At 36.0% G+C, this 22864-nt stretch overlaps 1 protein-coding gene across 2 annotated transcripts in view; it reads right to left on the reverse strand.

The window, feature by feature from the left end:
* The window catches only part of TEK (TEK receptor tyrosine kinase), a 116674-nt gene that overhangs the window by 57799 nt on the left and 36011 nt on the right, over positions 1–22864 (reverse strand). For both annotated transcript variants that reach the window (XM_027839347.1, XM_027839346.1), the window contains exons 2-6: positions 19163–19474; positions 11109–11219; positions 7150–7302; positions 2681–2812; positions 2194–2334 (exon numbers count right to left, since the gene is read on the reverse strand). In XM_027839347.1, the coding sequence (XP_027695148.1) occupies positions 2194–2334; positions 2681–2812; positions 7150–7302; positions 11109–11219; positions 19163–19474 (849 nt within the window). The remainder of the gene's footprint in view (positions 1–2193; positions 2335–2680; positions 2813–7149; positions 7303–11108; positions 11220–19162; positions 19475–22864) is intronic.

Genomic DNA, 22864 nt, shown 5'->3' on the forward strand with positions numbered 1-22864 from the left:
AAGAAGAAGAAGAAGAAGAAGAAGAAGAAGAAGAAGAAGAAGAAGAAGTGTTAATAATGAAGCCAAGGGATAAAACCAATGTTCTTTGGTGTTAATTTGCAAATCATCTAAAATATTCTGTGCTTGACATAAAGGATGTGATTGCCTTCATTGCCACTTAAAAAAAGTAAAACAAAACCTTTTTTTAAATGAGTAGCGGTAAGGAGGCTTATAATTTAAATATGAATTTGAAAAGTTTTCTAAAATGTCTTCAATTTTTGTTGATTCTAAATAAGTGGAATAGTAGTTGTGTAGTGAGACGTATAATTTCCTCTTCTAAATACTAAAATTTCCTCTACTAAAGTCCTACTGTTATACGTTATCATAGTGTAAACATGACTGAATTCAAGAAGTCTAAACCAGTGGGTTAGGAGGTCTTATGAAGTCCACCAAGCTGAAAATGCTTTGAGTTACAGGCCTGGTAATGGAATGTATGGCTGACATCTGAGGACCACCAGAACTAAGCATAAATATACTCAGCAGCAAAAAATTGCCCATTCGATGATTTGATTTGCAGAGGGAATAGAAATTCAGTAAATCATTTGCTGGGATAGAGAGGAGTTGTGATTAGTACCAGCACAGGGAATACCTTCAAAGAAAAAATCACAGATCTTTTGAAAAGAACTTAAGTGCAGCTTGTAGTCTGTAGCTGGATAGCTTATATAAGACTAGGGACTACACCTATTGCATATTGGAGTTAAGGGAAATCCATAGTTTCTAGTTAGTGCTCAATGAATACTATTGATTAACTACAGTCAAAAATGAATCAAGACATTTTTAGAGGCATTTTCACCAAAACAATTTCAAAATCAAGATTTTTTGTGTAGATATGATTTCTAAATTAGGTAATTAGACATAGGTAAACTAGTAATGATTTTGTTTTTGGTAAATATTACTTTGAACTTATAACCTTTTTGTTCTTCCAAAAGGCATTCTTGACCTTTCCCAGATTTTCCCCCCAGTGTCACAAACAATTGCAGTGGTTGTATATATTGAATTGTTTGAGTTATGAAACAATTAGTGGAAAGTTGTTAGCAAGCAGTAGAAGGGTGAAATGTTTATTTCCCACACATTGGAGCCAGGTACCCTTCTTCTAACCCTAGTTACATACTTTGGAAGCCACTAGGAATGCTATACTTTTTCAGTGGAAAAATAAGGACTTACCCTGACATTCACATAAAGGGTTTTCTTCAGTTAGAAAGTGTTTCTTAGGTAGAAGGTGTTTCTCCAAATACTCAGAGACTTTTGTGTGACCTAGTTTGTGTGCCTTGGGAGGTGTCTTCATATTATACTACTGTTTGAAAGCTAAAGAGAAACACTGAAGTACTGCTGTGTTTCATTAGGTGGGAGACAACATTTTTGGAAAATAGGGGATTAATGGGTGGCAGATCTGAAATTAGTACAAGTAAATTGCAGCTTTGCCTAGGGTGCCAAAATATGGAGGCTGCTGACAACACTTGTACTCTTTTAGCAGGTAGAAACAACTGAGTTTAACCATTAGGTAGTAATAACAATTTGTTAAAATAAGAACCTAATATTTAGCATGTCCCTTCCCCATAGTGTCCACATCCCAGGTATGAGTCTCAGAGCTACCACCCTGCCCTCGTGATGACCTCCTTAGCAATAGCTTCTCCTTCCTCCTACCCAAAATGTCCTAGGACCTATTTTCTCCATAGTGCTCTGTGTCCCAAGGTTGGAGGCTCCTATATCTATTCCCACCTCATTCCCCTCAACTGAATTTGTTTAAAAAGTTGCTTAGAAGGTACTTCCCTGGAGCTCATTTTATGGTACTTGATCAGGGCATCAGAATTCAATATTATGGGTAAGGAAATAACATGCCTCTGCCTAAACTATAGGATGACACTTCAACTTCCCCAGAAACTTATTTCTAATCTCAACTTCAAATCCTTAAATCCTTGATCTGATGTGAAAGTTCTTTTTATAGTCTATTACAAAAACTACCCACCGCATATTAATGTGAAAAAAAAAACATTAACTCAGGGATAAAAGAAGAAATAGCTCTAATTCAAACCCCTGCTCCTAAGCAAAGAGTGAATAAATCAGTTGCTATCATCCTTTCAACCTTGAAATCCATTAAAGTGGCCCTCTTGTTACCTTTTGGACTGCTTTATGTAGGTATTATTTGGGCCATACCTTCATTGCACTGTAGGCCTTTCCAGCCAGTGGCACAGGAACAACCATAAGGGTCCGGGAGACAGAACATGTATGATTTGCATCCATCTGGACCTCCACATCTCTCTTTACAGGTTCTGCCAAACATGTGCTCTTCACAAGCTTTGGAAAAGGAAAGAGTTCCTTTAGACTCAGAGGCAAGCTCTCAAAAGGCGCCATCCCTTTTATAGAGGTTGGGGCTTTAATAATAGAGGGAAGATAAATATGGTGATTGATATATCTCAGATCATCGCTTAAATAGAGGCAGAAAAAAAGAAATCATTAAGTCCAATTTTATAGCATGAAAATCAAAGGACAAAAATGTTAATATAAACTGGACTCCCCCAACGGTCTGGATGGCTAACTTCTACCAAGTGTTATTTCTGTATTTTCTTAAGTCAATGAATTCTGTGCTTTTTAAATATGTATATCTTATGTGTCAAGTTAATAGTGGGGTTTTTTTACTTACCTTTTTCGCATGTTTTCCCCGTAAACCCAGGAGGGCAAACACATTCTCCGGTATCTTCATGACAGATGCCATTGTTTGAACAAGGATTACAGGAGTTTCGACATTCAGGTCCCCACTTTTCCGCTTCACATCCTTGGATTCCAAAACAAGTCAATGTTTACTAAGGTTCTGGTGGGTTATTAAGCTGGCAGTCAGTTGCAATCACTAACATTGTGTACTTTACAAAATTATTTCCTCAAACAATGCTGTGAGGTAGTCCATCTCATATAAAATAATGATGTTTTTAAAAATATATCATTAATCTTAATTTATAAGATGGGGAACTGAACCTCAGAAAGATGAAGTGCTTTTCCCAAAGCTACACATCCAGAAAGCATTAGAACCGGGGCTTGAACTGAGTCTTTTGACTTCAAAACCAGTGCTTGTTTCACTACACTAAGTGATGTCTTTAGTGTTCTGTGCTCTCATTTAGGATTTTGCATCCCATAAGAGGAGGGTGATTTTAGAGCACTTTCTATTCCAACCTCTTTAGGGTAATTTACAGACACTAATTCATCACTTCAGCCTCCTTATTGATATAGCTGTGACACCGTTAGCCTCATTTCTCAGATGGAAAAAAATCATCCATAATGAATAATAATTCATATTTATATATCACTTTATAATTTATAAGACACTACCTTCCCAACAGCACTGTAAAATAAGTAGTATAAATATTATTATATCAGTTTCATCGATGATAAAATTGAGGCACATATAGGATAAGTGGATATTGCCTTTCATTAAACACACTGCCCACTAATAATAACAGCTCACATTTGTATAATAATTTTAGTTTTGCAGAACACATGCATTTTATCTCACATGGGATTTTTTATCTGAGAGGCAGCAGAGTCAATAAAGAGCTAACCTCGAAACCAGGAAGACCTAGGTTCAAGTCCTACCTTTGACACATATTGATTGTATGTCCCTGGGAAAGTCACTTAATGTTTCAGTGCTCTAGGCAACTCTCTAAGGCTATATAATTTTCAGAAAAGGGGTAGATCGCATTGGTAGAGAGAGTTCCCTCCACCTGGAAGTTTCCTGTACCAATGAAATTAGAAATCCAGTCCTTATGCCTATCCTTTCTCATGTGAACTTTATGGGTTTGAGTTAGGTGTTATTCTTATCCCATTTTCTGGATTTGAATAAAAAACAGGGTCACATAGTAAATTTCTCAGGTGAGTTTAGAATTTAAGTCTTCCTAAATCCAAGTCTAATTCTCTATCTATTATTCAATATTGTTTCTCTATTGTAAATCTGTGTAAGAGCCTCAGATTTCCTATCTTTCTCTAGATATTTAGTGATTTAATTTATAGGTTGAGAAAAAAATGTTTTTATTCCCATGTAGCATTGGGGAGCTAGTAAGTCTAAAAACTCTGAAAGTCTCTGCTAAGAAAAACAAAAGTTTTAGGGGAGCCTTGCATGATCAGTTGTGGCCAGATTCTCATAACTCTTCAGAAAGAAGTCAATATTTTTGTTCACGGATATTCTTTCTCAGACAAGTAGGATTGGCTCTTTGCCCAAAGCTGACAATTTCCCTAGCTGTGAGTGTTATTCAATTTAGGCAAGAACTCATTGTTATCACTGCTCACTCTAAAATAATCAGGAAGACTGTCAGTGTAGGACCATGTCTCATACTTTACCACTTAGCCAGACACTAAATGTCTGAGAGCAAATACTTTATCTTAATAAAGAAAAAGGAACCAATTCTGCCCAACTTACTAGTGACTGCTCAGAAACTTGGCTATGGTTGATTTGCCCCCAAAAAACAAACAAATGAGAGCTAATCATGAAAATGAAAGTTTCTTTTGGCTTTGTGACACTTCGTTTTCTCCCCAACTACAGTGGATTATTTTAAAAGAGGAGTTTATAAGATATAGGGCTAGAAGAAGGCAAAATCATAAAACCTTATTGTTGGGTGGGATCTCAGAGGGCATCAAGTTCAACTTATATCTGAACTAGGATCCCCACTGTAACATATATGACAAGTGGTCATCTAGCCATTGTTTAAAGAGCTGTAGTGATTAGGGGAGTGGGGGTGTAGTGGAGCAGGAAGGGTGCACTATCTTCTGAGGAGCTCCATTTATATATAGTCAGCTAGGTGGCACAGTGGATAGAACACCAGACCTGGAGTCAGGAAAAACTGAGTTGAAATCCAGCCTTAGACACTAACTAGCTGTGTGACCCTGGATAAGTCACTTAACCTCTCTTTGCCTCATTTTCCTCATGGATAGAATGGGAATAATAATAGCACCTACCTCCCAGGGTTGCTGTGAGGATCAAATGAGGTAATAATTGTAAAGCACTTACTTCAGTGCCTGGCACATAGTAGGTGCTATATAAATGTTACTCATTATTGTCGTTGTTGTTGTTATATTGTTGTTGGTTAGCTCTGCTTATTAGTAAATTTTTCTTTACATCAGGTGTAAATTTGACTCCTTGTAACTTCCATTCATTGTAACTGAGTTTTGCTCCTTTGGGGCCAAACGAAACAAGTCTATTTCCTCTTCTGTGTACTTCAAGACAGTTATGCGTTCCTTAAATCTCTTTTTCTTCAGACTGACCATCATTTTTTTCAATCACTTTGTACCTTAAGGCCCTTGCCATCTTGATTGCTCTCCTCTGGAAATTTTTCAGCTTATTAATTTAAGACTTCAGCTTCAATTTAGGCAAGAACTCATTGTTATCATCTCCTCATTTTGCAGACAAGAAAAGTGAAATTTGAGAAGAAGTTACTTGTCCAAAGTCTCCTAATGAGTTAGAAGTAGTGTCCAGATTTCATACCCAAGTGCCCTGATCTCATATCTTCTGTTCTGACCTCTATCTTGAGATCTAGACCCACATCTATAGTTGTCTATAGGACATCTTCATCTGAGATACCCCACCAGCAGTCTAAATTCAAAAGCAACCAACCTTACAATTTCCCCCCAAATCTAGTCTTTCTAGCTTAATAGTTTCTATGGCACCACTATCCTCCTTTCCTTCTCTATTTGTAGCCTTCTTTGACTCTTCCCTCTTACTCACTTCCTGAGGAAGCTCATTATTCTTTTGAAGGTCTCTATGTCCACTTAGCTACCAGGTCCTACTCACACTTCAAAACATGTGTTAAATTTTGTTCCCTCCTATTTTCCCTTCTACTATCACCCTACTACTTTAGGCCTCAAGATTACCCTCATGGACCATATCTTCCTAACAGGTCTTCAAGTCTCCATTCTCTGAACCTCCAAGTTGTCCTTCATATCACTGCCAGACATCTTCTCATGAATAAATCTTACTATGTCACTCCTGCGCTCAAACCCTTTGTTGTTGGCATTCAGTTGTTCAGTCATGACTGACTCTTTATGACCTCATGGACCATAGCATGCTAGTCCCTTCTATTCTCCACTATTTCCCAAAGTCTGTCCAAGCTCATCTTCATTGCTTTCATGACTCTTGTCTATTCATCTCATCCTTTGCTGTCCCCTTCTTCTTTTGCCTTCAATCTTTTCCAATATCATGGTCTTTTCCAACAAATCCTGTCTTCTCATTGCATGGTTAAAGCATTTAAGCTTCAGCTTTAGTATTTGCCCTTCCAATGAATAGTCTGAATTAATTTCTTCAACTATTGACTGATTTGATCTCTTTGCTGTCCAAGGGACTCTCAAAAGTCTCCAGAACCACGATTTGAAAGCATCAATTCTGGGCCAATTAGCTTTCCTTATAGTCCAGTTCTCACAACCATACATTAATACTGGAAAAACCATAGTTTTGACTATATGGATATTTATCTGCAAAGTGATATCTTTGTTTTTTAGAATGTTGTCCAGATTTGTCATAACTTTCTTTCCAAGGAGCAAGCATCTTTTAATATCATGACTGCAACCACTATCTAAAGTAATCTTTGAGCCCAAGAATATAAAATTTGACACTGCTTCCATTTCTCTTCCCTCTATTTGCCAGGAAGTAATGGGGACAGTTGTTATGATCTTAATTTTTTTAATGTTAAGCTTCTGTCTGGCTTTTACATTCTCCTCTTTCACTCTCATCAAGAGGCTTTTTAATTCTCCTTCACCTTCTGCCATCAGAATGGTATTATCTACATTTTCCTGGTTTCAAAGCCAGTTTTCTATCTACTGCACCAAGCTGCCTGTTGCTTTTTAGATAATTTTAACTATGTGAGAAACATAACTGTGATGCTAATTTCTCTTCCACGGCATCAGGAACAGAAAGGGGTTTCATTGGTTCTAATGTTTATTTTCTATATAACTGAAAGTCACAGTTTAGGAATAAGAAAAACTGATAAATTTGAGGAGTTGTGCAAGGCTTAACAACATGAATCCATCATGTGTAACTATACTTTAGACACAACAAGGAAAACAACTATTGAACTTTATCTTGGACTCATGATGCCAAAAACCGCACGAGAAATTTGCCAACTAGAAACTTACTTCGAACTATCAAACGAGTGAAGGCTGAGGTGAAGAGATTTCCTCCTATGTACCTGGCTGAGTAGACACCAGCATCCTGAGGTTGAGTATTCATCACATTTACTTCTAGCATATCAGGTACTTCATGCTTAGGTACTGAGTGAATGAAAGATCCTGGGAAGAAAGAACCACACAAAAATTTGGTAGAATACAAAATAGGCAGTAACAGTTACCTTTTCCAGGCTCTCCAATGGTTTGCTCTTTAAAAAAAAATCGTATATCCATTAATGAAAACACATGGTATCATGATGCTGATATGGGAAAGAATGAGAGTATTGAGTTGTTTATCCCTCTACCTAGAGTAGAGAAATGCTCCCTGCAATAATTTTTTTTTTAAATTTGATCTTAATATACATCAAACCAGATGAGCAGTTTTGTATACAAAAGAAAACTGAAAAAAAAAGGATGGTGCAATCCATTTATATTAGGCTCTCCCTATCCTTGTTTTTGTCTTCTACTGTCAATCATGCTTCTAATTCAATGACTTTAGTACAATTCTCTTCATTTTTTCTCCTAATTTCATTTTTGTAGTCTTTAAAATTCATGTTGGCAATCCCATTTAAGCAACCCGACCACATCTAGTTACCTCCAGTTACCTCCTTCTCCATTCTACTTCAGACACATAATAACACATTATACCCTGGACTTTACAATTTCCAAGATCCTGAACTTTAAAATTCTCCTCTACAACCACAACTTTTCCTTACTCTTATTTCATTCACAATAAGCCTACCCTTTTTCCTTATTGTGACCTCTGGTCAATTGACATATCCCATTTTCCTATTCCATCTTCTCTACTTTAGCTTCACTTGCTTCAATATCTATCCCTGATCATACTCTCTGTTACACTAATGTTTTACTAGCTCAGGTCTTAGAATCTTTTGCTCCCTAAACTGTCACCATTTGTGAACTGAAAATTTTCACCCCATCTCTGTGTTAATGACTTTTCCACACACACTTTATATACTACTTTGTTTTCTAAGTTTATTACTTATGTAATTTGTATATTATAGCTACCTGTTTTGGTGAGTTATTCCCCTACTAGACAATAAGCTTCATGAGAGCAGGTAAATATGGGAATACCCAAGGAAGGTTCTCTGAAAAAGAACAATATCATATATAAACTTTGTACTTCCTCGAGCACAATGTTCTCCATATAGTAGGTGCTGAATAAATAAATACTTTATTAATGAACAAATATTTAATGAATTTGAAACTATTTTTGACAGAATTAAATGCTGCCTCTTCTTGCCTATCTGCTTTATCACTAGAGACTTTCAAGGGATGATTATTCTAAATAAACATTAATTCAAAACTAAAGCATTATTTTGCCATAAATCAAGAGATTTATGCAAATACCTTAAACACCCTGTCTTTTATAATTTCCCTCTTTCTTCCCTATAGTCTCAGAGGATGAGATAGTCTTCTTCCTTGTCAATAGTAACCCTTCCAATGCTACCCTTGATCCTATTTCATCTAAAACTTTGCTTTGTCAGTCATCTCCTTTTTCTTTTTTCTCTTTCTATTTCACCTTGCTTCATCTTCATTTTCTTTTTCTATGTAGATTATCTCTTTTTTAAAAGCATATATTAAATATAACATGGTAGTACTAACACTGCCCTGCTTGTCTATTTCCTTCTGAATTTCCTTATGCTCTGCTCTCTTTTGGGTATTTCGAAAGTATTTCATTGATGTTCTTCTCTTTTTTTTTCTTTTTGTACTTGTCCCTGCAATTCTCCCCCTGAAAAATAAAAGCCTCAGCAATGAAATAATCAAATACAAAAAAAAAAATCAAAGATGAGTGGTCTGAGGATATGAACAACTACTCCTCAAAAGAATAATAACAAATTATTAACAAGTTTACTAACAAAATGGCAAATGCAAATCAAAACATATCTAAGATTTTACCTCACACCTAGAGAATTGGCAAAGATGAAAAAAGCTCAAAATCATCAATATTGTGAGGTTATAGAAAGGCAGGCTCACTAATTCAGTGCTGTGTTGGAGCTAGGAGTTGGTCTGACCATCCTACAAAACCATTTTGAATGATGCTAGGAAAATGACTGACATCTTTTGGCTCAGCACTAGACATATGCCTTCCAAGGAGACTGATGACAAAAAGAAAAGCCCTCTATGAATGAAAATATTATAGCAGCACTTTCTGTAGAATTAAAGAATTGGAAACAAAGTACAGTAAATGCCCATCAATTGGAGACTGGCTAAACACATTGTGGTGCATGAATGTTGTGTAGTATGCTTGTGTGTAAGAAATGATAAATATCAAAACTATATAGAAGCATGGGAAGATTTGTGTGAACTGATGTAAGAGAAGTAAGCAAACTCAGAAAAGCAATGAACTACATTAGACTACAACATATAAATGGAAAGTACAACAGAAATAAGACAAGTGAAACTGAATACTATGAAATTATAATGACCAAGCTTGGTCCAAAAAAGAGGTAAGAAAATATATGTCCCTCAATCTTTTTCATAAAGTTGGGAGGGAAGATGATGCCAGACTTAGCTGATATGTTGGTTAATTTAACAAATTGTGGGGGTGGAGTTTGCTCTTTTTTATTCTCTGTAATAAGGGATGCAGGAAGAGGAGGAGGAAGAAGAATATATTGAGAAACATGCACTATAAAAACATCAATAATATTTAAATAGAAAAAATGATATTGTTTTGCCTTCTAAATTGAGATTATAGCAAAGTATGTTTTTCAAAGTCTGAATTTAATAATTTATTTTAACATTAACAATTGAGTCCTAGGGTATGTTTTTCCTGCATCCATTTCTTGACTGATATGGCAGGCAGTATCGCATTTCAGAAGAAATGGCACTCTCCTCATCACTATGAAGTCAGAAGTAAATTCTAAAAACTTCTCATGGATTTATGATCTCACTAAATGTGGTTATTCCAAATAGTGCTGTTTATTATCGCAGATCACAACTTATCCATACCTTCTTAACCAATATGATTCTTGTTGCTGTCTTTAAACAAATTCTTCATAGAGGGTCTACCTACGGTGTTAAAGACCTTTCTCAAACTATAGAAGTTGAATTGATATTTTTTTCTCTTCTTTTGAATTTTGTTTCCTCTTTCTGATGGTTCCTCCTATTGGTTTTAGTTTTTACTTGCAACATCACTAATGTGAAAATATGTTTAATAGGAATATAAATGTATAGCCTATATCAGATTGTGTGCCATCTTGGGAAGGGTGGTAGGGAGGAAGGGGGAAAAATTTTTAAACTCAAAAGCATATGGAAGTGATTATTGATAAATCAAATTAAATTAATATAAAATTTTTTTAAAAAAGAAAAAAACCCTTTCTCTGCTTCTTTTAATAAGTTGGAGATATAAACACAAGACTTGGGCTATCTATCATATTGTCTCACATTTTAAATGTACATCTGACCCACCTTCTTTTCTAGTCATGTTTCTCTTTGATGATGTTTCTCCATATGTATACATCCTCCTTGGTAATATATTGCAACCTACTTACACCCATCAGGCGCCTTTCCATCACCCTTTGGGTCACTAATATTTTTGGCTCTTCTTATATTGCAGTGCTCCATATAGCATGACCAGAACACTTTTAATGTTAAAAAAAAATGGACCTTTGTAGCAGATAGTAGCGTGGTATAATTGAAAAAACTGCATATAGATTCTACTATGACATCTTATAATGTCAATCTCTCAGTATACTAACAGAGAACAAATGCTGACTAGTTCTACCAAACCTGAAAAACTTCATATATGGAATAGGCAATGGATTATGTCTGGGGCTCAATATCCAATCTGGTGAAGTAAAAAGTTAATCATCAGAAGGTTTGCCATGGTGAGAATTTTGAGTTTTGTTTTGTTTAGTTTTTGTTTTGCCCACAGTAACCCACAAAATAGATTTGAATGTCCTACTTACCATTTTTGTAAATTACTGCATCTTCTTCCTTTATTAATACTTTTTTGAAGGAAATATTCACGTATTCTCCCTTGTTCACAGTCATGGTTAAAGTGTCAGGAAGGAAGGAAGCTTCAACAACAGGCAAAAAAAAAGTATCAAAATTAATTCCATGATTACTCCAGAAAAAGGACATTTGAACTTTCAATCTCATACTATACTATATGAGTATATATGAGTAATTCCAAGATTAAAATTGTTGGACTCATTTGTATGAAGTGAAGCATCTGATAAATTATCCTCATTCTAGTCCCTCAGTTCATTGGGTGCAGAACAGGGCATTGAAAATGCTAAAACAATCACCCACTTCTGTGACCTAAAGTAAGTCATTTTGCCCCTTCATCCCATTTATAATGGAAAGGTAATCATTCTTAGCACTTTCCTGCTTCTCCCATTTGTGAGGATAGACTAAGAAAACACATTGTCTTTGTAAATCTAAACCATGCTTTGAGTTACTTTTTCCATTGGTTGAGAAGGATGTATACTGTGATCCAGGAACAACTGATTTGCTTGATTCAACCTGTGACCACAGGACAATGGCTGGGGTGGAGATACAGGCTGTGACCATGGAACAAGGCAAATCCAATAGATGTCCTCATCACTTTGTGCACATGGGTTGCTTGTGATTTTAGAATTAGCAAATCTAAACACTGGACTAAAGATGATTAAAAAGAACTGAAAATCATCCTAAGATTATGCTTCTTCACTAGTGCTGATGAAGGAAAGCTTCATTTAGCCAGTCATGTCAGTTTCTCTTTGCTAATTTATGACCCAGTGCTGGTTTCATGAGAAACCTGTCTGTGTTATTTAATTTTCATTGGTACTTTCTATGTGCTTTGTTTAAATTATCTACTCTTTTGTATGAATGTTGTGTAGTTTACTGTGGGACTTTTTCCTCTCTACATTGTACTCTAGAAAGGAACCTTGATTTCCCAATGGGCTCAACTCCAATGTATTTTTAACTTGGTAACTTTTTCGTATGGCTAACTTTGTATTATGGGAGACCTATGTTCATGGGCAGACAGGTTCAACCAAAACAGAGTTTTAGTCAAATCAGAGTTCAAATGTTGCATTTCTTCCTTCTTGACTTCTCTCCTTTTTTCCTAAACAGTTTTCCCTAAGAACTTCCAACCACCTGAAGTAATGTTTAAGTGTTCCCTAAATATTGATGTCAATCTGATATTCCTTAATTATATTTTAATATATGTTAATATATGGATCTTTATATCATAAGATCAGAGAATATTAGAGCTAAAAGGGATCCTAGAGATAGATCATCAACCCCCAAAGAAGAGAACGGGTTCAGAGAGATGAGATTGAAGCACACATATTGACTTGGCAGTAGTGTTGAACTCAGGTCTTCCAATTTCTAATTTAATGTCCTTTCCACTATACTTTGCTGCTATCACACAAATATTCTTTAGGAATTATAGGAAAATAACCAGTGTTTATAAAATTTTTTAATCTGATTATCAATTTCCAATAAGGGATATAGTAATTTAAATATATTTTAATTATTTTCAGAAGATCATTCAATTATAAAAGTAAGCTCTTAATTTCTCTGTGCTTTAAGTATTGCCAATATTATAACTGGATGCCAGCAGTTATTTAAGTGTCACAAGTAGTAGAGGTAGAGAGGTGTTCAGTGGATAGAGCACTGAAGTCGGGAAAACTTGAGTTCTAATACAAGTTTCACACAGTCTCTGTGTGACTCTGGGCAAGTCACCTAACTTCTCTCTGCCTCAATTTCCTCAACTGTAAAATGGGGGTGATAATAGTATCTGCTTTGTCGGGTTATTGTAGGGATCAAATGAGATGATATTTGTAAATTGTTTAGTTAGCACAATGCCTGGTACATAATGGGAACTTAATAAATGTGTGTTCCCCTCTCCTTCCCTTCCTACAAATACAAAAAACAATTCTACAATTGTGCAAAGTCCCTGTGCTTCATGCAGTATCACTTTCTGGAACATGGAATATGGATTTAGACATGTTTGGGAAACTAACATCTAAATCCTGAATTCCAGAATTCTTAAAGGATCAGAGATTGAGTTGAAAGAGACCTTAGAGGCCATTTCATCCAACCTTCTCACAGATAGAAGAACTAAATGATTTGCCCAGAGTCCCACAGTTAATAAGTATATGAGGTAAGACTTGAACCCAGATCTTCCTGACTCCAAGTCTAGCATTCTATCCACTGTGCCATGCAGACTCACATGTTATCAAGGGCTGAACACAACTGGCTATTTTTATGAGAGATACTGAGTGTGTAAGCCACTTTAAGCCAATTTGGCATATGAATATCTCAAATGGATTTTCATAAGCAATATTCAGCAGTGAACAGAAATACGTTGTTCTTTATGATATATTGTCATGTTATTGGTTTATATGCTTTGAGTTCTCTATAGTATTTTCCTACATAGATATGTAAAGTTATCTTCTTAGAGGTTTTCCTCTATACCCAGCATGCATCATTGTCTACCTTTATTCATTCTTTTACTTTATCACAGAACTGGTACATTATACACAATAGGTAATATATGAATGAATAAATGAATGAATGAGCTGATTTTACATAACTCTGAAAGTAGCCAGTGATTGAATGAAGTAGGAAATAAATCATCTGTTAATGTATAACATCATTATACCCACAGCTACCTACATGTGGCTCAAGGGCAATTCCAGGCGCGTTAGAAATGATCAGTAATGGAGAATTCTACTTAATACCTGATGCCATATCTCCAACTTGGGGAGATAGAGACAAGTAATGTCTAATGGTTCCACTGCTCAGTGGAGTCAAGGTTGATTAGTCTTGGAGTCAGAAGCCTGGATTTGAGTCCTGACTCCAATACTTAATAATTGTGTTGCTCAGGACAACTTATTAACCTTTTTGAATCTCAGTTTCCTCATTTATAAAGTGGAAACAATGATATTTACATTACTTTACACACTTGTTGTAAGAAAAAACTATGAATACCTTAAAGCATAAAATAAATACGAATTATAATTATTGTTTTTTTTTCCTTCTCTATCAGTGGCAACAATGAAGAATTGCCTTCATTTGTAGTCTGGATGAACTATATGTAGCATTGCCAAATATCTAGTATTTAACTTGACTTGTCCAGTATTTTGTCACAGAGGGCAGGGCCATTCCATCTGATATGTCATACTGTTTCAATTTTTTTTTAAGTTTTAATTTTGCTAACACCCTTTATATGCCCCAAATAATCAATGTCATTGGAAATGTAAGCAGCCATTCCTAAAGGTATTTAGAATTCCCTTCAGCACCTCATATTTACAAAAAAATTGAATAATTCATCCTTTTAGGTTACCCAGGAGCATTTTTTTCATTTACAAACTGAGAAACTACAATGAAAGGCAGACATAGTAAATTGGTGAAGACTGAAATCAAGTATATTATAAAATTAATAATGAAACTCAGGGTTCCTGACTTTAAGACTTGCCTAGGCCTTAGAAGGTGCCTTTCTACAGACAACTCTGTGCCAGGAAAACAATAAATCCAGTGAGCCAACCCCACAAATTTAGCTTTAACCCTAAATTTCAGGAAGATGGTTTGGCAAGGCACTGATTCATCACTTTGATTCTGCTTTGCTGGGTGTGCTAGAAGCTTTCTAGTAATATTTGAGAGTGTTGCCAAAATGGTTAGTGAGCTGGTTACCTTGGCATTTCAGTCTTATGTAAAAAGAAGCAGTCGTGCAACAGTAACTGTGAAAAAAAAATTTGAAGCAAGTGTCTCTGATAAAGGCCTCATTTCTAAAACGTATAGAGAATTGAGTCAAATTTATAAAAATAAGAGCCATTCCCTGATTGATAAATGATCAAAAGATATAATCAGTTTTCAGATGAAGTAATCGAAACTATCTATAGCCATGTGAAAAAATATTTAACTCACTATTGATTGGAGAAATGCAAATTAAAACAATTCTGAGGTGCTACTTCATACCTCTTAGATTGGCTAATAGGACAGAAAAGGTAAATGACAACTGTTGGAGGGGATATGGGAAAAATGAGACATTAATATGCTGTTGGCAGAGCTGTGAACTGATTCAACCATTCTGTAGAGCAATTTGGAACTAAGCCCAAAGGGCTATAAAATCATGCATACCCTTTGACCTAGCAATACAACTACTAGGTATATGTCCCAAAAGAGAAAAAACAAAAATTAAAAGGACCTATATATACAAAAATATTTATAGCAGCTCTTTTCTGGAGGTAAAGAATTACAAATTGAGAGATGTCAATCAATTGGAGAATGGCTGAACAAGTTGTGGATTATGATGGAATACTATTATCATACTATAAGAAATGATGAGCAGGGAGCTCCCAGAAAATACTGGAAGAACTTGCATGGGCTGATGCAAAGTGAAATGTGCTGTGTTCAAAGTGACAGCAATATTGTAAGGTGATCTGCTGCAAATGATTTAGCTATTGTCACAATACAATGATTCAAGACAACTCTGAAAGACCTATGTTGAAAAATGCTGTCAATCCCCAGACAAAGAACTGATGGTGTCTGAATGCAGATTGAAGCATGCTTTTTTTTTTTACTTTCTTTATTTTCCTTGAGTTTTTTTTGTCTATGTTTTCTTTCACAACATGACTATTATGGATGTTTTTCACGACTACATATGTATAACATATCAGATTGCTTGCTTTCTCAATGAGGTGGGTTGGTGAGGGAGGGAGGAAGGGAGAGGATTTGGAACTCAAAGGTTTAAAAACAAATGTTAAAAATTGTCTTTACATGTAACTGGGGAAAAATAAAATACTATTTTTTTTAAAAAAAGAAGTAGCTGTGGCATAGTGGATGAGGTATAGAACTGGAAGTAAATGAGATTTGGGTATAAGTCTGGGGCCTGACATGTAGTTTGCCTCCAAGTTTCAGTTCCCACATTGATAAAATGAAGATGATGATTCAGTGAGGCAAAATTAGCTAATGGATATAAAAGTATTTTGTTAACTGTAAAGTAGCATGAAACTAAAAGCTACTAAATTTTGACCAGATGATTTCAGTTCTTATCAAAGCATATTAACTACATGACTAATGCTCCATGTATTTATTTTAAAGTCTATCTTTGAAAAGAAAATTGTTGTTGTAAGATGTGCATATTCACATTAGGGCAATTTGAGAAGAGACTCCAGTCATGCTTTATCTTACTCACCTCTGGGCCTCGTTCACCTCTACACTTGCTCCAGAATTCTCTTTCTCCTCACTTGCCTCATTGTCCACGTATAAAAACTCCACCCTGGAGTCCTCAACATTTCATCAATAATTCCCTTCCTTAGATCAACATTTGAGAAGCCAATATCTCACTCATACCTCCCTAAATCCACTTAATTTATTGTCTTCCCTCATTGGACTGTATGCTCCTTGAAGGTACAGACTGTCTTGTTTGCTTATATTTGTATCCCTAGCACTTAGCACAGTTTCTGGCACATAGTGTTTAATAAATTCTTTATCACCTTTCTTTCTTTCTTCCTTTCTTCCTTCGTTTCTCTCTCTCTCTGTCTCTCTCTCTGTCTGTCTGTCTCTCTCTCTCTGTGTCTCTCTTTCTTTGTCTGTTTCATCTATCATCTATTTATCTATACCTCTCCAGTACAAATTTGAAGCAATCTCTTTGGGAAAGTTGAGTCCATATTCCAATTTTGTTTGAATTAATGGCCTGAAGTCCCCAGTTAAGCCTTTTTGACCTGGCCCCTTAGTTTGGGGCCAGAGACAGTTTTTCCTATGTACTGGTAAAATCAATGCCTGCCATTGTATCTGGCAAATAGATGCTTAATAAATGTTTGTTGAATTCATGAATCCCCATGCCTTAGTTTAATTCCAACTTTGATAACAATAACGACAACAATAATAATCATAATAGATAGAATTTATATAGCATCTACTATGTGCCAAGTGCTTTTTCTTTCTCTTTTGAACAAATATTACTATCTCTTTTGATTCTATAACAACCGTGGGAACTGTTATTATTCTTATTTTACAGTTGAAGAAATTGAAGTGAGCAGAAGTTAAGTGACTTGCCCAAGATCACAAAGCTAGTAAATGTCTGAGACTAGATTTGGTCTCAAGTTTTCTTAACTCTAGGCCTAGCACTCTATCTACTATCTAGCTGTTTCCTGATAATAACAAGCTCTGTGACTTTGGATGAATAAATTTACTGCTCTGGGATTTGGTTTCCTCATTTTAAAAATGGACTACATAATTCTATGGAACATATAAGGGGTCCAATTCTCACTTGTGTTCAATTATTAGAGGAATTCAAACTATTATGTTAACTAATGGCCAGTCAAGGAATTGAAAGAGAAAGGCAGTAATCTGTGACATATCTGAGCTTCTTTCATTAAAGCAGTGGTTATGTAACTCCCAGATTTTCTTCACTGAGACCATGGAAACTTTAGCATAGCTTTTTTACACAAGCCAGACCAAGGTGACAGATGTGAGGGGGAAAAATAGAGCTGAATTTTCAACTGTGATGGCTTTGGCACACCTAACATCCCTTTGCTCAACCTCTTTTCCTTCTTAGCCTGGTGCTGAATAGCTGCATTCCTGGGAATTTCTGGTGTGCCTTTTTCCCACTCTCCCTGGTGTCATTTAGAGGTGAATATGTTATAGTCTTGTAAAAGAAACTTGACCTTCATTTGTAGATATTTCATTCCCTTTGACCTAAAAATTGATTTGATGTACATTCAATTAAATCTTAGGATTTCCCAGTTAATAAATACTTAGAGATTCCAAAGAAATGTATATGGAACAATGGACTTAGAGTCATAGGATCTGGGTCATGTGACCTTGGGCAAGTTACTTAACTTCTGGACCATTTCCTTAGGTATAAAATGAAAGGGTTGGACTAGATGGCCTCTAAGTTCCCTTTTAACTCTAAATCCATGGTCCTATAATCTTTTCCAGTGGACACTGGTATGCATTTCCCATAGATAGCCATAGACCCTTATTTATGGAAGTACAATGCAGGGAAAATATCAGAGATTCAGTTATTTATCTGACACTCACCTGTACCATGTACTATATGTGTATAATAATATTATTATTATCATTATTAATTATAATAACTAACATTTATATAGTGCTTACTATGTGCCAGGCACTATGCTAACCACTTTGTAATTATTATCTCATTTGATCCTCACAATAGCCCTGGGATTTAGGTGCTATTATTATCCTCATTTTACAGATGAGGAAATTGAGGCAAACAGAAGTTAGGTGACCTTCTCAGGGTCACTTACCTAGCATCTGAGACTGGATTTGAACTCAGGTCTTCCTGACTCCAGGTCCCCCTATTCTATCCACTGCTCCACATGGCTGGCCCTAATAAACCGCATTGGAAATCCTAATAAAATTAGATTATCTTGTGAAATTTCCATTTTTTCCCCCAAACAGTTCCATGACCTCAAAGGGACACAAAAGAGTTCATTGAGAAAGTATGTTTTTATTTTAGATTTTGATAATCAGTCAGGGGAGTTCTGACTTGTTTTGAAGACAAAACTTTCCAGTGGGTACGTACTTCTCTTAAAGCCAACTGTTTTCTTCACCTCTCGATTATTACCACCATGACTACCTATCATAGAAGCCCAAGGGAAATAACTAATCTCTAGGAAGCAATGAATCAGGACAGAGTAGTGAATTTAAACGCTCCTGAAATGAGCAACTCTAACATTAATAGATTTTACTGATTTCCCCTGAAGACATTCAACTTTGAATATGCCTATTTTTAGCGAGGCCTAGTCAATTCAAATAAAATCAAGTATCCTGGTGTACCCAAAAGAATAATACAGGATGTCTCAAAAGTCTTAGTGCAATTTTAAGCTATGACATCTTTTTATATACACTATATATAAAAACAAACAAAAATATAGTCCCCTTTCTCATATTAATGTACAATTGATGATCGTCCTTTGCAAAAATAGTTGATGTATGAATTCATGCAGGTCTACTTGGACCTGATTTATCTATCTATCATTTGAAATCCCATTACCTTGCTGCCGCATCTTCATCGTTCGTATCCTTACGGACTCTCCTCGGACTTTCCCTTCACAATAATATGCACCATTGGTCTTGCTAGCTTTTTCCCTCTTCCACACGACTTTTTTAGCCCATTCTCTAGATTCATCTTGAGTAACTTCTAGGGGCTCTTGGTGCTGGTTCATCAAGGCTTCAAAGTCTCTTCCTATAGTTATGAGCTCATGAGGACGCCAGCCTGTGGCTATACAGGTGAGAGATGTTTCACCATCAGAGACAAGGGGCAAGGAATTGATCAGGATGAGATCCATTGCAGCTTCCACTTTACCTAGAGAGGAAAAAGAGGTGGAATTAGAGGAAGTAGTATTTGAGGCATAATTATCAAATATTTAGAGTTCACTTTCTAATGTGTCTATGGAGTCACCCATATTTGAATATTATCTGTAACAGCAATTGGTTTGATAATTTGGTATCAATGATATACCAGTTATTGCCAGGTGAATAAGTTACTCTTGCTGAGTTGATCAGACACTTAGTCAATTAATAAATATTCTCTGGTTGAAATTATGACAACAGTTCACAGTCCAATTATACCTGAAAAGTCTACACAACCTCTAAATTACACAAGTCCACATTATATAAGCATTTACCTTCTCAGAATTCTCCTCTTGAAGACACTACTTTCTTTTTTTCTAATTAGCAGAGGAAATAGAAACTATTTCTTGTTTAATCCATCCCCTTAAAAGGAGAAACAGTAGGGATAAGGGAAGCCTGGATTTACTAATGATTAGTCTTGACCTCAGGGTATCATACTTAGGAGAAAGAATCACAAGGCCAAAAATATATAATTTAACAGAATAGAATAGAATAATGTAATATAATGTAACATAATACAATGTAACTTAATATAACATAAAATAACAACATACAACAATGTAATAAATACTGACAAAAGAGAGATGTGTGAATACAAACTGATTCAGTTAAGTACCTGCCTTTTAATCTCTTTCAATGGGTAAGGAAGGCAGTTTAATAATAAAAAAATTTACTTTTGTATTTTTTAATTTTTTAATTTTATATATTTCTTTTAAATTTTCTAATTCATCATATGGATATGAGGGAAGGCAAGTAACAAGTGATAATGCTGTTTGCAAAATGTCATACAAAAACAAGTAACACTTGTTGGATTCTTGCAGTTCAAAAAAGTTTTGTGAGAATGTTTTATATTTCCATACAAATCAACAAAAATTTCTGCAGCGTATTTTTGGTTTCAATTGATGCTAGGTTTGCTCCTGTAAAAGGTAGTAATTTCATCCTGTTTACTATTTAGAGGGAAGGATGGCAGAGTCCCAGTTTAAGAGTGATATAAGTTACACTTTTTGTGTTGGTCCCCTTGACTGTACATGTGGTTGGCAGAGGTGGGAATGGAGTGAGTGTAGCACCAAAAAAGGGTTGGAGTTATTTTCCATTCCATGACTCTGACCATTTCCTGTTCTAAGGCTTTTTGCCTGCCAATATCACCTATGTCTTCCAAATCTAAAGGGCATTGAAGGGAAAGGGGAAAATGGGAAAGGAACGATAAAAAAGAAAAGTTGGAGTGTCTCAAGAACAGGTTACACATGCTCAAAAGTGGCCATGAAGAACAAAAAGCTTTGAAAAGAGAAAAAAGATCATCACCTTCTTTCTTTTTCTACCTTAAGCACTGTCTTAGCTTAAAAGACACCTCTGCTCTTTCACCCTCATTCATCTATAGATTTGTTCTAAGAGAATATTTTTAAATGGAAGGAAATACTGCATTTCTTTGTTGTTGTTTTTTTTTTTTGTTTGTTTGTTTTAAGCAACTGGGGTTAAGTGACTTGCCCGGGGTCACACAGCTATTAAATGTCAAGTGTTTGGTCTGAGGCTAGATTTGAACTCAGATCCTCCTGACTTTAAAGCTGGTGCCCTATCCACTGCACCACCTAGCTGCCCTGATTGCATTTCTTTAAACTTAGGTGTGATTCAACTCTGGCACCAAAGTCATCTGAATAGTACAACCAAACTCTGGGAAGTATCCTAAGTGCCTCATATAGGAATGGATTTATTTAACGATGTTAATAACACAAAAGATGGAGTTCTATTTAAAATAAGTTAATTATTAATATGTCCTCCACAATATTCCTATTCCAATGACTCATTATGGCATGAAGGTGACCTTGGGCTCCTGGAGCCTGTGCCAGGGATGCGTAAACACTGGTAAGTACAGCTAAAATATTTCAAGCATGATCCCGGTAACAGATGGCAGCTAGTATCAGAAGGCCTTTCTAGCTAATAGATTGAGGGTTAACCTTGACAAGGTGATTAATTCTTTTGGCCATACACATTCACAGGCACATACATTTGTATCACTTAGGTAGTTCCAAGGGGCTATACAATAAACCAAGATTCTTCCGTGGGTTAATGAGAGACTGGAAGGAAGTCCTCTAGCCAAAATACCCGTAATAAAACATATAGATTTATCACAGGATGATTTCAATCTGTACTCTCCTATCCCAGGGAGACTCTGAAAATATGACTCTAGGGGATCCATTCCAGGATCTAGCTTCTACAAAGTTTCCTCTCCTAAATTGGCCAGATTAACTCCAAGGAACCAGTCCACTTGCCATGTCAATAACTATCATTCTACCAAAAACCATGGAACAAAGCCTGAAATAGGACTCAGGCTGGAGAGCTCCCATGATGGCATTCAGGGCAATTCCTACTTTTAATTTATTATCCAGTTGACTTCAGTGCCAAAGTTGGATAGAACCTATATTAAAGATAGGAAGGAAACAAGAAAAACTTCAGCATACATAGATCAGGAATTTATATGAATACATATGAGTGGTAGTTAGTTTTATACTTTTTTAGTGAATTCAATTCAATGTTGCTAAAACACACCTATAAAACACAAATGCCTGTTCTAGGAGGTAAGGTATATATAGGGGGAAATTGACATGATCCTTACCTTTAAAGAACTTACCATCTCTACTAGAGAAGATGGAATATGCAAACAACCTTAAGAAAGTTGGAATAACGTAAGAACATCTGTTGTTTAGTCATTCCAGTCATGTCCAACTCTTCATGACCCCACCCATGGTTTTCTTTGCAAAGATACTAGAATGCTTTGCCATTTCCTTCTCCAGCTCATTTTACAGATGAGGAAACTGAGGTAGACAGGCTTAAGTGACTTGCTCAGGGTCACAGAGCTAGTAAGTGTTTGAGGCCATATTTGAACTTAGGAAGATGAGTCTTTGTGACTCCTTGCCCATCACTCCATCCACTGCACGACCTAGCTGTCCTACAAGCATAGGAAGGGGAAAACTGAATGAAAGAAAGGATGACTCTTATTTGGGGGCAACTAGGAAAAACTTCAGTAAGGAGGTGGTATTTGAGCTGAGCCTCCAAGACAGGATTTCAGGAGGTAGAGATGTATGTATGATGTCTATTATAAGCATTGAGGGCAGAGCACTCACATTTGTGGAGGTGTAAGAGGGCCAGATGACATTGTTATTGTTCAGTAATTCAGTCATGTCTGACCCTTTGTGATCCCATTTGGAGTTTTCTTGGCAAAGATACTGGAATGGTTTGCTATTTCCTTCTCCAGCTCATTTGACATATGAGGAAACTGAGGCAGACAGGCTTAAGTGACTTGCCCAGGGACACACAGCTAGTAAGTGTCTGAGGCCAGATTTGAGCT

This window comes from Vombatus ursinus, unplaced genomic scaffold (assembly GCF_900497805.2).
Source record: "Vombatus ursinus unplaced genomic scaffold, bare-nosed wombat genome assembly UNPS02014832.1, whole genome shotgun sequence".
NCBI lineage: Eukaryota > Metazoa > Chordata > Mammalia > Diprotodontia > Vombatidae > Vombatus > Vombatus ursinus.